General features: G+C 44.0%; 1 protein-coding gene across 3 annotated transcripts in view; it reads right to left on the bottom strand.

The window, feature by feature from the left end:
* Positions 1-7,926: 7,926 nt before the first annotated feature.
* Positions 7,927-15,991, bottom strand: part of LOC120903231 (protein amalgam-like) — a 73,294-nt gene continuing 65,229 nt past the window's right edge. For all 3 annotated transcript variants that reach the window (XM_040312523.1, XM_040312522.1, XM_040312521.1), the window contains exons 7-10: positions 14,394-14,515; positions 14,011-14,191; positions 12,969-13,139; positions 7,927-9,325 (exon numbers count right to left, since the gene is read on the bottom strand). In XM_040312523.1, coding sequence (XP_040168457.1) covers positions 9,131-9,325; positions 12,969-13,139; positions 14,011-14,191; positions 14,394-14,515 — 669 coding nt within the window. In that variant the 3' untranslated portion in view covers positions 7,927-9,130. The remainder of the gene's footprint in view (positions 9,326-12,968; positions 13,140-14,010; positions 14,192-14,393; positions 14,516-15,991) is intronic.

Genomic DNA, 15,991 nt, shown 5'->3' on the forward strand with positions numbered 1-15,991 from the left:
ACACTGGTTGCCGCTGGAGTGTTGCTGCACGCCGCCGCCTGGCTGTTATCGGATATTCGGCTCGGCTCAATTTCGTTACAGCCGAGTGCGTCGGATTTGATAATTAAATGAGCTCAAACAAAGGCAAGGGTGAAAATAAGAGGGATTGGAAAGTTAAGCTCCTCCTTCCCTCTGACGGTACTGTTGGATTTCGACAGATGAGCTCGGGACAAGAGCAACGAATTATGCGGTTACGAATTCTATACGGCTGAAGGGTAACGATGGGGGAAGGAGGATTAAAGCAGAGGACGGTCGTATGGGGAGGAGGGAGTGTTACGAAAAGATTCGTTACAGCAAATGAAAAAGAAAATTGCGTCTCATTATCTAAAGTAATCAATCTCTGCTTTCATTCAATTTATGCTCGGCTTTGGCCCCGGCGGCTACCCTTGCACAGGGGTTTTGTAGGGTAGGCCGGGGCGTATCGTGTGTGCCCCTTGGCGGCGGCGGCAGCGGCTGCTGCTGTGTATGGGTATGAGAGAAGTTTTTTTTTGTGCGTGGTGGGTGTGTGGGAGGGAGATGATGCTTTTATTTATGTTATTTTTTCCTTCCGCCCTTTGGCTGTCGTTGGTAGAGTATCGGGAAGATAAATGAAAGGAGAGCAGGGCCAAAATTGTACTTCAGCATTTGGTGCTGCTGCTGCTGCCGGTACTCATTTGCCGATGGGTACCGGCAGCACGGGCCTGAATTTTCGACGAATATTGTGTTGCAGAAAAAAAGCAGATCCCACAAACGAGCAGAACGTCAGTTTCTAAGAGCTCTGTGTGAGTAGCTACGGTAAATAAATAGGTCTGCCCCTTGTGTTCCAAGGCTCCATGGCAGGAGGTAGAGAGCGATGCCATAACCATCCCGGGGTAAAGTGTACGGCCTTACGTGCTGCGATTTGCTGAGCAATATTTTCAATTTCAAAAATGATAGCGAAAACAGTTCTGTTTGGAAAATTATCGCTCGTTTTATTTAGCCTATCTTCGATGTGCCCGCGGAGATGGTAAGGGTGAGCCAGAGCACTTGCTGAAGTGCTGCTGGAAACATTTCGTTTGATTTTTTTTACTTCTTACAATCGTGGAGAACGCAGGGAGAAGTGGTACTGGGGGTTGTCCACGATGTAAGACATTTCTCGATTCGTAATACGACACGTAGACGAGCGGTAATAAACTGGGCTAAAGTATATCGTACAATCGTGTGGTAGACTTGTGTGGGACGAATACCAATATGCAAGGAAGTCTTCTTCTATCACATAAGGACATTTACTTGGGAAGTATGATGCTGAAGACCAAGTTGGGCACAACATATTTGTTGGCGGTATGGTACGATATGCTCTTGAACATTCATTGAAAATATTTTTTAAACACCCAAAGTGGCAAAAGAAGAAAACAAAATAATTTTTTTGTTATTCAAAAAATATCTGTCAAGGAATTATTTCCATTTCCGTTTTGCGTAGTTAAGTTACCAATTAAAAGAAAAAATGCAATGCTATTAACTGTGTAGTATGGCTAATGGAAGTACAAATTCTATTAATGCTACTTCTTTGTGAAACAATTTTCAATGCGAATTCGGTTCTAATTTGAAACGAATGAAATAAACTGCTGGGCCCCGGTGGGAAGTGAATCGAATTGCATTCGTTTGATTTTTTCGGTCCCCGTTCGGTCCACGGCCCATCCATCCGGTCGTCCATTATGGGACTTTAGTGCAACGTTGGTTGCGTTTGAAGGACTTTCCCTCCCCCTTTTTTGGTTGGTGCAGTACGCAGCAAAGAAAAATTACATTCCAAACTGCGTGACGGACCGTGTTGTACCCGTGTTGCCCGAATGCCACGGAATCCAATTGAGAGAATGATTGCCGAGAGCGCGGAAAACGGATGAACAAGAAAACAGAGGGCGCGTTCGCTCTGTGCGGAGAGCACAACAGAACCATAGAAAAAGTATCCCCAGACCAAAAGAGTGAACGGGAGAAAAGTTTCAAAGCCATACTACAAAGAGCAATTAAGAGTTAATTGAATAATTTGCATCCCTTGCGCCATCGAAATGCTGTTCGTTAGCACCAATACGGTGCAGCTCCAGAATGCACCGAGTGCCGCACTGTACCGCTCGGAAGCATTATAGTCCATTTCCTGTTTCCACCGATCCCGTGCTCCTCCCTCCCTCCCCCCGCCTGCACAACTATCACAGCTTGGTACCAGCCACCGCCACGGCCAGCGCTGGACGGATGGGAATGTATTTGCTATTACTAGAATTTAAAAGTACCAATTAATTGTAATTGTTTCAGCTCTCGGTGTGCCTGATGGATGAAAGTTTTCGACATTTCGTTGCACAATTGCCACAGTGGATGGGAGTGTGTGGGGGATGGGAGATGCACGGCGTGTTTGTGATTTCTATGCAATTCAATTCGCCGTGCGGGATTTGTAAGTGGTGCACTCTTTTTGACCCTTTGGGAGAGAGGTTTTCCCTTTTTTTCGTTTTCCACTTCCGCTTACACAATCGCCGGATGAGGTTTTTCGAAAGTGCTTTGTGTCGGAACTGCACCCGATTGTAACAGTTTGCACTCGTCGTTACAGGTAGTGTCAAAAAAACGACAGTTGGAAAGTGCAGTTACTTGGCACGGAAGATAAATAATCGGATGTGGTTGTTGCGGGCAGCGTAATTGCATCCTTGCTCCATTCTTGCATCAAACCGCAAGAGATGACAGGAAATTATAAACTCGTTTCTCTTCTCTCGTGCATGATCGGTTAGAGAAACTTTCGTTTTAATTTGATGTAAAGATGGTTCTTTTTTCGGATAAAGTTTTTAGTTCATGGGTCTTAAAAATCGGTTGTTAACTCTATTTTACTACTTTGCCAGGTGTTGCACACACACAGGCACAATATTATCTGGTGGAAAAATGTTCGCAACTTACAAGATTTATTTTCAATACATAAACATACACCTTCAATGGAAATGGTATTTTACTGCGTTGGTGATGTATGACTGGATGGGAATTGAACTATGTCCGGGTTAAGCTGGAGCCATCGCGTGTACCATTACACCACCCGGCTGATCGACTATATCTGAGTAAAAAAGCTTAATAAAAGCTCCATGTGGAAGCGTACGAATGTATTTTTCTATATTCTCTATTAATTGAGTGTTAAATTTTAGTCAATCAAAACATTGTGCACGATGCGATGTGTTGACTTCAACTGTACCAGACAATGTTGTCTCTCCTTCCCAGACAACAGCCGTCAACAGTCAATAAAAACGTCGCAAAAGTACTTGTCCAAAAACCCCTGCAAGAAGGATCGTTAATCGCTGGACAAGATAACGATGCACATTCCCACAAAAAGACCGCGCCCTTCCGGAAGCCAAAAGTTTTTTCCCTCCTTTTGCATGCACACACATACACACGAGTTGAATGGCTGGCATTTCCTGCGACAGCTTCCACATTCCAAGAAAGTGTTGCAGAGGCCCCCCATCACGAGCAACAATGACGAATCCTTCGCTTGATTTACTCTCGTTTTTCTTGCACTGTGCCGCGCGCCTTTGTAGTGGATAGCGGGCTTTCCATGAGTGATGTTGTTACGCCTAAGTCAATCTACTGTCAGCGAGCGACATGTATCGTATCCGGCAAGCATGCGGAAGGAACACGCACAGAATTTTATCTCTCAACCCCCGCTCACTGTCCCTGCCACAAAACTCATTCGGTCGGTTTCGGTACCATCACCACCGTAGGGTTGTGCCGTGTCGTGTACGTGAAACTGTTATGGAAACCTTTTGAACCATCTGGCTGCGCGATGAGGTGTGGGGTGCGCAGGGTGGAAACAAAAATCTCACAAACCCAGCGATATGGCGATACGACGGTGGTCCTATTGCTGGTGCTTCCCCTATGAGCTCGCCCGGAGACAGACGCACTGGAGAGGAAATGGAAAACTTCATCGAAAACCGATCGTCGTACGCAAATATCGACAAACGTCATTTGGTAACGTCACCAGGCGAATGATTGGGTTGTTTTCATGTTCCTCCCTCTCTCCTGCACGGTGTATCTGTTCGTTGAAAGTGTGTGTGTGTGTTTTCTTGTTTCCCCTCGAGGTAACAAACCATGGCCGGGCTTCGCTGTCGCTTTCTTTGATGGGCTGGCTTATTGTGTTCTCTGCAAACATAATCTATCGGCGCGTAGACTCGCTCACAGGACCGGCTTCCAAAACTCCCCCCCAGCACTGTCAAGGACGGGACACACGCTGCTCGATGACAGGAGGTGAAGGTGCTGTAAAAATATTGTGCTAAATGTTTATCGATCCGAGAATGCTTGCCTTGCGTGTGTTGCCCTGTGCCGCGCACGTAAACACATTTTCTTCATGCTTTGGCTGGTTCAATTCATCCCCCATCGAACTCCCCTACTTCACCCCGATTCCGCACCTGTGTAATGTTTACTGTGGTACCACCGCGGCGTACATGGGCGAGAGGTGGCCGATCATTCATCTTCTTTTGCGGCTTGCAGATGCAAAACATCTCATGCGCTTACGCGCCTGTCAAGGGTGTGAGATGCTCTCGATGAGATGTCGCCCGAAGCGTCGTTATTAATGATGGTGTGTAAAGCGTACGGTAACCGGGTTGCCCCGGTTGGCCCTCGTCGAAGATTACCTCGTCAGCGCGGAAGGTGTACACACAGAGGAGCCACAACTTGTTAAGGTTGTCAGGAGGTGGGATTTGAATGGTGGCCGCCGTTGATGGTACGCTCACTCGTAAGCTTGGATATTTTTCGGTTTCGGTGGGTGGTAAAAGTTGTGACGATTTTACAAGTCGTTAAGCCCATTTCTTGACAAGGCAGGTTTGGTTTTGGTCGTGGGAAAGCATGCTCGTGCTGCATTGAAGAGCTCACTGTGTGCGTAATGGTTTGGAAAGGGTGGATTTGGTATGCGCCAGGAGCAAATGTAGTCAATTACGTAGGTTTGACATTTTTCATCGCTCTCAAATTGATTACCGTTACCGATCTTAATTCATGTCTTTTTGAATTTGATTCTTTGATCTTTTTACATCAAAAACTTGAAAATCCAAAGATCTCTTAACCAGTGCTTGGTATTTGTTTGTGTGCAAAAAACCCTGAAGACGAAATCTGAAGAATTAATTAAATGTTCTCTTCTTATCCTTCAAATTTAGATCCACACATGTTAAACTCCAAAATGGCTGGCTAGATGGACTCTGCCTGTAGATCGGGGTTTGCCGATCCCTGATCATGACTAATGGTCTGATGTTTCTGGTGTGGTGAGTACATTGTCTTGATTTTTTTTAAACAAAACTTCATTTGCATCATCGTTGTTATCTTGGGTTATCGTATTTATAGGCTTTGGTAATAGGAAATTGCAGAATTGTTATGTATTGTTATGCAAAGATCTGGGGTTTTAACTGTTCATTAATGGATTAAATGTGGTCGCAATGTCATACTATTGACAGTTACTGTTTAAACCCAGTATGATTTTTGAACAGGGAAAATCTCTTTTTTCTCACTGTTGGACAAAATCCTTGAAATTTAAAACTTTATTGGATCTAGTCGTTTAATTTTCCAATTTTATTACCATGCCATTTTCAATGAATACTATGTTAAAAAATCAGAATCCAGAAACAGAATCCAGAATGCAAACTCGTAGAATCGCCGTGAAGTAATAAAGCTTCTCATTACCAATACCATTACCAGTTACATGGGAGTGTGCCCCATACCCGTAGTTGCCCCAGTAGTGCACATTTATTTCAATACATTCGACGAGTACCCTCGAAAACATTATGCACACATCAACCCACCCCCACGCGCTAGAAGAGGGCAGAGTGCAACAAAACAATAAGAAACATAATTACGAAGCAATGCCCGCCGTTCCGAGCCAAACTAATAGCAAAAAAACAGGAGGCAGTTAAAATGGCGAAATATCCATTCATGTGTAAATATCCCTACGCGTTTGCTCTCCCACATTTCAGACGCCCGCATTCCACGCGCGCAGCAGCTGCTATTGACACGGGGGCCATGTTTATGCATTCGCAGAGAGAATGCATTCGCAACGCGGCATTCGATTCGTAGCACGGACAGGGGGTGGGAGAGTCCGAGGGGTGGAGCGCGGCAGCCAAACTGCAGGAATCATCACTCCGCGCGCACAGGTAAGCTGCCAAAGGCAGCTGGCCCCAACATTGACGTTTAATTTAAAATCTGTTCCATGGTGTACGCCGCGCAAATAGCAAACAGTGTGCGCGTTTGGGTGCGGCGTTGCAATTCATTTAGCGCGCACTGCATAACGGCGGTACCGATCCGCCGCTTTTCTTCCACCTCGCCTGCCTTTGTGGGTCTCAAAAGTGTGTGGAGCCTTGTGGCCGGAGAGCGGCTTGTTGTAGCAAGAGGGGGGCGCACACATTTCCCCCCCATAACTCAAATCGACTTCGTGCCGTCAGGTCAACGTTGAGCGTAATTTTTCTTCTGCGTGGTTTTTTTTTATTAGTTTCATATCCTTAACGACTCTCGGTGAGCTGTGGGATAAGAGCAGGGGAACAATGGTGGCGGACGAAAGCAACGGGGCTTTGAAGAGTGGGCTGTTTGCGCAATACTTGTAGCAGAATGTATTTTTCGACGCTGCGGCTGCTCCATTCGGTGCGCCGGGATCTTCGTGCCCTGAATGGCTGTGCCCTGGCGTTGCGGGCACAAGAGCGGGTCTAAAGAGTGTGCCGAACTCTCTATTGGGAAGGGAGCAGAACTTGCTGAGCTGAGCCGGAAAGACAAAGAGCGATACGAAACACATGGTGAATGGGTAAATTTCATTTCACTGTTTCCCATTTTAACTTAACTCATTTTGCTGCTGCTGCTGCTGGTCCTGCTGATGCTGAATGCTGTTTACGTTAGCACGCCATTTTTCCCAGTGCAAGTGGAGCAAGCGATGGTGGAGAAGAAAGTAAGAAGAGCACGCCGGGGGCAAGAGGTGGAAAAACTCGAAAAACCATCTATTAGAGTTTGGTTTTCTTATTTTTTGGTTTGAGTTGTTTTTTTTCTTTTCTCGCTTTCTTTGGCACGGTTGCTGTGCAATACTTTGCAGCATTTGCCGCCACACGGAAGCGCTGGGCGGTTCAATTTTCGTGCATCAAATGGAAAGTTCGAAAGGCTGTTTTGGTGGTGATACGAGGTAGAGGGGGGCAAAAAACACACATATACTCACACATGAATACACAAACGTGGCAAATGGAAGAAAAGCCAGGTTTTCAGCATCGTCATACGAACGAGGAAGAAGGTCGGACCGGAGTTGCTGTGGATGTCAATTGGAGTGATTTGTTCCCGAAGCAAAAAGCCAACAAATCACATTCGCTTCGGAAAAGTGATCGAGGGAGCTAAAGAGAAGGAGAGAGAGAGGGAGGGAGGGATGTGTTTCTGGTGTTGCGTTGAATGGGGATGATGCATTGTAAGCTGTTTAGTTTTTCCGGGGAGAAGCAAAAGGAAAAGGAAGGGCATACCTTATGAAAAGCGTAGTTTTATTAGCGCTGTCAAACGTCATAAATAGCAGATGAAAGCCGAAATGTGTAGGATAAAAATTGCTGTTAAAAATAATTGTGATTAACCCAGTTTCATACCATATACAGGGTTTTCCAGGAGTTTTCATAGTTGTGGGTCACTGTATTGACTCTTTGTTGCGTGAAATGAACTTAATGTAATGGGAATTGGACTCTATAGCACCCTTGCTGGACAAATCCAATAGGATCCTGTTCAAAAAGGGTACAGTCCAATTTCCAACACATAAAGTTCATTTCCAATAGGAAAGCGTCAAGGAAGGGTCTCACAACTATGAGTACCCCTGGAAAACCCTGTAAGACGCTCTTTATCAGAACTTGAGCAGGTCTTGCTGTCAAGTTTACGAACTTTCTCAATAATCCATTCCTAATATAGTCGGTCGTAGCGTTTTGGTTCGAATAAAATAAAGTTTATTTTCATCGTAGCACTGGTACATTACAATATTAAGATGCAGGCTGCCCATCAGTATATCAGTATAGATTCGGAGAGCGCACTATTACACACTTGCAGAAAAAGAGCACTTACAGCGAAAAGAAAAACAGAACTAGGTAAACATAAGAGGAGGGGGGGGGGGTACACATATCCCCACGAATTCATGGATGGTTTATTTCACATTCACGTTTGCTATGGACAAACATGTGAAACTGAAACCAAAAGGTACACACTCACATACACCGTAAACTACCGGGCGTCTCCTTCGTGTTCCGCATTTACCACAGAATTTGTGAAGAAAATTAAATCTTTTCAGTTTTGTGCTCTGCTCGCTAGCAAGTAAATAATGATCTCCACTTCCCCTGTGCATCTCGCAGCATCTTCTTTGGCTTTTCAACTATGGTATATCATTTTTTTTCTCGCCCCCTTATATGTTCATGGTTTGCTTTGTTCTGGGTTTTTACGTTTTACATTGAATTGGGGCTTTGTGTGTCGCTTATCTAAATCCTCGTTGAACGGCGCTTAGTTTTGTTTTGTCTTATCCTACTTACATGGCTTACGTGCTACAATTACTTCCACTGTGTGTGTGTGTATGCTACAAAATCATGCCTCTCGTGTGTCGTGTCGATAGACAGTTTTAAATGTTTCCGTGTTTCTTGTCTGTTGTGTATTCCCTAATCCTCATTTAATCATCATGGTAATTTGTCTTTTTTTGCTCTTCTCTGTCTCTCTGTCTCTTTCTCTCTTTCTCTCTCTCTCTCATTCTGTCTCTCTCTCTTTATCTCTCTTCTTCTCTTTCTCTCACTCTCTCTTTCTACGTACCCTCTCTTTTTTCCCTCTAAGTTCTATTTAAATTCACGCAGTACGTTGTCCTGCTAGGACAGAACAAAAAAAAAACCGTACACACAAGGATGTCCTCCGGTTGGATGGTTCACACATATCCTCAAACAGCTTGTACACTAGCCTCCTAACATTATGGTGGTTTTCTTTTTCCTGCTTGTATTATTAATTATGATTTAAAACACAAAAATCAAAGGTATCGTTTTGTCTGTTAGGATGAGAAACTTAAAATACACATCTATAGGAAAATGTTTCCTTAGCTCGCTCACTTCCCAGTACGCAGTACATTTCTCGCCAAACTGCTACTGCTGCTGCTCGCTTACTTTCTTACCAATCGCCAAACGGCCGCCGCTAAGCTCAGAAGGATCGCTCCCGGCATGCCGTCGGTTTGCAGGCGTGGGCAGTGGTTCAGTGCCCGAAAGTTGTTACCGTAAGCGGTCGAGCCGAGCGTCTGCTCCACGTCCTCGTTCGGCATGTCCGTGCTGAGCGTGTAAAACTGGAAAATGTCACTAACCTAAAAGCACAGTTGAAAAAGAGAGAGAGAGAGAAAAAAACAACAAAGAGAGAGAGACACAGAAAATGTTTTCCATCAGTTGCCATGAAAAAGAAGCAGCTCTCGCTAACGGTCTAGAGTTTAAATAATTAAATAAAAAATGCGCAAATGGAAATTGTGCGATACTCCTTTCATGTCAATTTTAATCGGTTACATACGCACAAACGGGGTAGGTTTCATTATTGCGACAAAATTCGGTTCAGTGTGCACACAGGAGAGGTTCTCGGAGCCCGCTTAAGAATACGATAATGAAATTGAACGGAGCCCTCTGCGACCCATGGAAGTGTGCGCACTGTGTGCCGCTGGGCGAGATATCCTTTGTCGTTCGTAATTAAACAGTACCCCCCCCTCTCCCCCTACTTCCCCTTTTTACGGAAAAGCGTTCAACTGCCGGTGCTGAATTCCAGCCCGCAATGCACAATCCGATCAAATGAAGCTTTAACCCCGATCGGTGACCATTTTGGTGCCACCGACCATGCAAAACACCCAGGAAACTCAAAAAATGCGCTCGGGAGTGGTTGGAAACCCCCCTCCCCCCATTTCGTTCTATTTTTATACTCCCGTATATGCGTAAGTATGTGTACGGAAGTTTTTTTTCCTGCAGCGCGTTTCGTTGTTAATTTGTGATTTTGCCGCTGCTCTTTTGTTTCACTCTCTGCAAGTGGGCGAGGGGTGTGATGAAGCGTGAAAGCGAAGGAAGGTGGTGGGATGAGTGGAGATGCATATGCACACAAGTGCGCACATCCTGCTGGTCTGCAGAATCTCGTTAGCGCGCGCACTGTGGAGTGTGCAATCAATTTTAATCAGCCTATCAGTTGGAAATTGTTGCAAAATCGGTCCACAAGCGACGCACGGAAGGAAAGGGGCAAAGGTGGGGCGCGGGGCACAACAATCGAGATCGACGCTCGGAGCAAATGTAGCCGTATACACTGACCCCGAAAACGGTTCAGTGGAAAAAATCTGATGCCCATTTCCACCACCGCGCCCCAGGACGGTGGCGATAATTTACATTTTCGCAGAATGAGGTAATTAAAAATGTTATGTAAATTATTTCTACCCCACCAGCGCCGCGGCACTGTGGGGATTGCTCCGCGGGGTAGTGATTGTGTGTGTGTGTGTGTGTGTGTGTGTGGGTGGGCAATGCATTTGATGCATTCGCATGTGGGTTGTTTTTTTATGTTCGCTGGTTGGTTAACTGCATTCGAACTTTCGACGAACGCGCTTTGGTGGCGCGGTTTCGGTGGGATTTTATCGCTCATTTATGTGGCTGTGAATCGGTTTCTAGTGTTGCCATATTGTTTTGTTTGCATATTTCATGCACGTTTGTGTGTGTGTGTGTGTGTGTGTGCACACTATTCATTGCAGTTTGTGGCACTCCTAATGCTTGTGGGGCTCTCTCAGTGCACGACTCAGTGTGCGGCAAAATTCGTTGTAAATTTCAAGTGCCATAGTAATTGATGTACATTTTTCCACCATAATGAGTGGCATGGAAATGCCTCTATTTGCGATGTAATTAACTGATAGCGCGGTGCGAAGCTGTACGGAGGATGCTGTAGCCCTCTAGAGAAGAGTGAAAGCGGCGTGAATTGGATGGGGTGAATGTGTGTGCGGGCCACAAATTGCCATTCTAATTGAGTGCTTTCTGTGTGGACGTTTAATAGCAGATATTGTCAATTGGCGCTGTTTGCGGGCACTGGTTGGGAACACAGGTTATTGTGAATTTTTTGCGCGTTTGTGCTGTTGTGAACATTGTGTTTCAAGCTCTCCCCTACTTTGTAGGGGAAGGTAGGTAAAGACGGACACGTTAAGGGAAATGGGAAAAATCTAGGGATATATAAGTGCAACGACCATGAAAATGTGCATACATTATCTTACACTCATGTTTTATCAGAAAATGTGTTGAAACTTTTAAGTTTCCATTGATTGTTGTGTTTTTTTCATGAATGAAAAACATGATTTTTTTCGTGCGGTTTTGAAATGTTCGGGTAAGACGGACACCTGATATGGGAAAGATGGACACCATGAAAGGTAAGATGGACACCTGTAGAAAAGGTTAGAAAGTGAAGAGTTTGACAGTATTTTAACAAATTCTACCGCTTTCCACGTCCTGGTACGTTTATAAACCAATTCTTGCCCTATTGCAACGACGATTCATTCAGCCGTGGTTTTAGGAGTTGTAAGCACCGCTTTAGCCGGTCTCGTAGTACAGTCGTCAACTCGTACGACTTAACAACATGCCCGTCATGGGTTCAATCCCCAAATAGATCGCGCCGCCATACGTAGGACTGACTATCCTGCTATGGGGGGAATCAATTAGTCACTGAAAGCCTAAGCCCACAAGTGGGTACAGGCAGGCCTTGACCGACATCGGTTGTTGAGCCAAAGAAGAAGAAGAAGAAGAAGAAGAAGCAACGTTTGTATATATATATATATATATATATATATATATATATATATATATATATATATATATATATATATATATATATATATATATATATATATGTATATATATATATATATATATATATATATATATATATATATATATATATATATATATATATTGTAGAATGCAGCATCTAAAATGTATTGAAATATCGCGCACTTACAGCACACGTTGCTTCAGCTTACAGAACAACAGTCTAGAACTACCTTTAAGGAAATTACTACGCGAAAAGACCACGACCCCGGTATTTTTTAGGGACTTGTTATAGTTTAATCCATTTTCCACCATGTCAAAATTCAACATTTAATATTTGTAATCCCATAGAATTTTTCATCTATTCCTAAACAATGCCGTATCAATGCCTCATATTTTTATTGCTTAAAGTTGTACAAGTCGTGACAAGATATTGGATTTCGTGAAGCGCCTCATCAGCGTCGAGCGAGTAATAGCATAACGAATGGCTACTATTTTGACCGGTGATTCATTTCTCGCTTATTTCAATACTTTCTCTAGTTGCTGATTGGTTTATAGCTTCGGAATACCCTTATTTAAGATATTTGAAGAAATCCATTCATCACCAATTGATATAAGAAGTAAAATAAATCAATAAATTCGGTGTCCATCTTTCCCTAAAGCAAAGTGTCCGTCTTTCCCGCTTTGGTGTCAGGATGTTTAAACCACCAGAAAACAAGATTTTGTACTGCTTTCATTCTCGTTCTTTCGCCAGTTTTTTCATTAATGATCGCGACAACCCATTCATGAAATAAAACTTCCGGAAATATAAACAATACAAGTTGTACAGCTTAAGATCGGCAGTAGTCAAATTAGATCAACAAGGGTGCACATGATTGAAAATTTATTTTGTTCGTGGATTTAACCAATTTTACATATTTTATGCCAAAAATGTTCTCAAATGTGTTGTTTTACCTTCAGTTTGGATTCTACATTGTTGAATTGCTCGAAAATTACCTTTTTCATGCATTTATGAGAAGTGTCCATCTTACCCGCAGTGTCCGTCTTTACCTACCTTCCCCTAGATGCATCATACTTTAAACGTTCCATTTAAAAACGTTAACCCTTTGAACCAATTGAAATCGTGACGCTTCATCGCGTTTGTTTTCCTATCTAAGGTTGTTAATAAAGCGCTCTGCTTACCTCGTTCCAGCCGTAGCGATTTTTCGCCTGCACGATCGTCTCGTAGACCGAGTTCGGGTCCAGCCCCTTGATGGTGTACGTCATGATGTGCCGGAAGGATTCCGATCGGGTGGACGGTGGGTTCAGGATAATGTCGTGCCATCTGCCCGGATGCTGAAAGGTCTCGTTCATCTGCACACGAGTGGGAGTGGGAAAAAATAGAAAGAAAGTACGCAAAATCAGTTTTCAGATTCTCGCGGATGTGTGCGGATTGGGTGGGAAGGCCGAAAACGAGCAGGATTGAGTCGGGCCTGCCTGAGATGAAAATGAAAGCTAAGCACGTCTAGACGTATTTGGTTGTGCTCTATTGTCCTGGGATTGGTTTTGCAACCTGGGTGTTCGGTTTTATCTCAATACACCTTGCTTACACTTAATGGTAGGCAATAGGAGGACGAAGTATGCTGAAGCTAAGAAGCAGAAAGGATTTATGTATGGTTCGCTGCAGATAAGCCGGGGAAATATTCAAGAAGCGTAAACGCTATTGAGCTCTCGAATCATAGCTGTTTTGGAGGAGTTGGAACACTTACTTTATAGATATAATTTCATTTGAAAGCGATTTCATAGAATTTAAATGCTTTGAAATGCCGCGCTCATAGAAAGAGCAGTATTATCAATAATTACTTGCACAAAGCTACACACACTGCAAGTGTGGCTTGCGCCGGGCGAGTGCGAGGGCGTAGAATGCCATAATAAATCGACCTAGGAAGGGAAGAATGCAACATCAAGCCGGTACATCATCCCGGACCACAGCACCTTAACAGCAACGTCTTGCGAAAGCTTCCCGCTAGCTTTGGCACCCTGTCTAGCACAGGAGTGGGGAATAAATTTGTAATGGAAGATAAGTTTCTTCCTCTAGGATTCTTTAGCGACCGCACCCACCGTACGGTTGCTTGCTACTTGCCCCAGCGAGAAGGTGATAAGAGAACGATCCGACCGTAACGACGACACACGGCGTGGGAGCGATTCTGCCGATTCTCTCCCGCCGGCCGGTAGAGTTACTTACCATTAATTTTCTGTAGAGTAATCTTATTTCCTCTATCAGCGGGAATGATTCAATGCTCCAAGTGAGGTTGTACATTTCCCGGTACCGGCTGTACATGGGCGAATGGAACTGTGCGGGCCCGGGCCGGCCCGATACTTCGATGTACTTTTTCGCGCGTCCGAGTGAGTTCTCCGCCACACAGCTGCACGGTGAAAATAGCAAAGAGGAGAAAGGAATGAAAATGGTGTTAAAATTTGTAGAAAAAGAAAATCGCTCGATTGATTCGATATTCATATTGTTTTAAAACAGAGAGAAAAAGATGTAAGAATTGGAAAGAAGTTCCAATTTATTGGCCTGTTGTTGCTAAATGTATTTTATCCGCACAGCGGTACATGAAATATTACCTATAATTGCCAAAATCCGATGCCCGTACGTTCCGCACGGTTAGGTAGTGCTTCTCGCCACGCGTATCCATCGTCCGTCGGTCGTTCGGATGCAGCAGGAAGGAGTCCTGATACCACATAACCTGCAGCAAAGAGAAAATGTGGATACAAAACCAAAACCGAGAAAGGAGCAAGTAATCAATGGGTTAGTTTTGGTAAAAGGAATCGATCCTTACATCGAACGCTTCTTCATCCAACCCAACCCTCGCACAGCGACAGTTTGCTGCAATTCGGAAATGGATCGCGTAACTCAATTTTACTCAGCATAATGGTTTTTCGTCAATAGCGCTGCTGGCTGTAGATGCAGTCAGTTGCATGTGGTAGTTGAGGAGAGGGGTGATAGTTGTAAGGATAAATGTGCACAATTTGGTATAGCTATTCGTAAAGGTAGAGGCTGATTGAAGAGGTTTAGATGTTCTGGGCAGCTTAAACGTTTTATCAGTTAAACCATCTTCAACCGATTGGTATCAGGGTTTTGGAAATGTTGAAATTAATTTCGACCAAGTTCAACATTTATACGAAACGTAGATTGATATTTTCCACTCAAAGATATGCATTGGAATTCAAAATGTTCAACCCATAAAATCCTATTTCAACGATTTCAAGTGTTCTTCGAATACAGGCCAAACAATCAATGACAAATCATTCAAGTTACCTTTGATATTCAAATTGAAGTGTGCAGATAAACGAAACACTTTTAAAGAAATCAAATCAACATATAATTAGCAATCTAAATTGTTGAGAATGTCACAACACCACACGTACAGCGTACTTTCCACTGCTTTCCAGTACCGTCTCTAAAGCTTTCACAATGTATTGTTTTTCAGTTTTTACCACAACCCGGATTCAACGGAAGAATCACCGACGATTGCGCAGCTAGTTTTATTTTAGCAGCGCTTGCTTTTATCCCACTCTATCGGTGGATAATGTATTCCCCCATTCTTTTTGCCTCCTGATGGTATGGGGGGGAAAAGAGCATCGCGGAAGCTTTCCCATAACTTTGCCGAGCTCTCCCGGAGGTATCGCTTTTCTTTGCCGCCTTGACGCTAACCTGGGCGGCCATTTCCCAGCATCATTACCGGGCGATATGGTGCGCACAGCAGCGGGATTGATTTATTGGTTTCATTTTTCAACAGTGCCGCTACTGCTGCTGGTGCTGCTTTTCCAAATGCATTATGCAGCAGTGACTGTGGACTTATGGTGCGAACTTGAGGAAACCCCGGTATTCCGTGCACAGGCCACGGCCACGTGCTACGGGTTACTTTTTTGCTGTTTTTTTTGTTCACTTTCTTTCCGGACGCCGAGAGTTATTCGCTAAGATAAAAGCCAAGATGGGTTGGTAGATGGTTTGCTGCTAAGTACATTAACATTATTGATCCGGAGAAAAAAGGTAGTAGTCATAGCTGTTGCTTATTCAGCTTATTAGATGGCGCTGTTGCGCAGTAAGAGTGTGCAGCACGGTTGATCCAAAGAGGTAGCTTAAATTACATTTCCACCGGAGCAAATTCTCGTGCCAACTTTAACGCGATTATTATTGATTGTACAAAGGACTTGCCACT

Source organism: Anopheles arabiensis, chromosome 3 (genome assembly GCF_016920715.1).
Source record: "Anopheles arabiensis isolate DONGOLA chromosome 3, AaraD3, whole genome shotgun sequence".
Classification (NCBI taxonomy): domain Eukaryota; kingdom Metazoa; phylum Arthropoda; class Insecta; order Diptera; family Culicidae; genus Anopheles; species Anopheles arabiensis.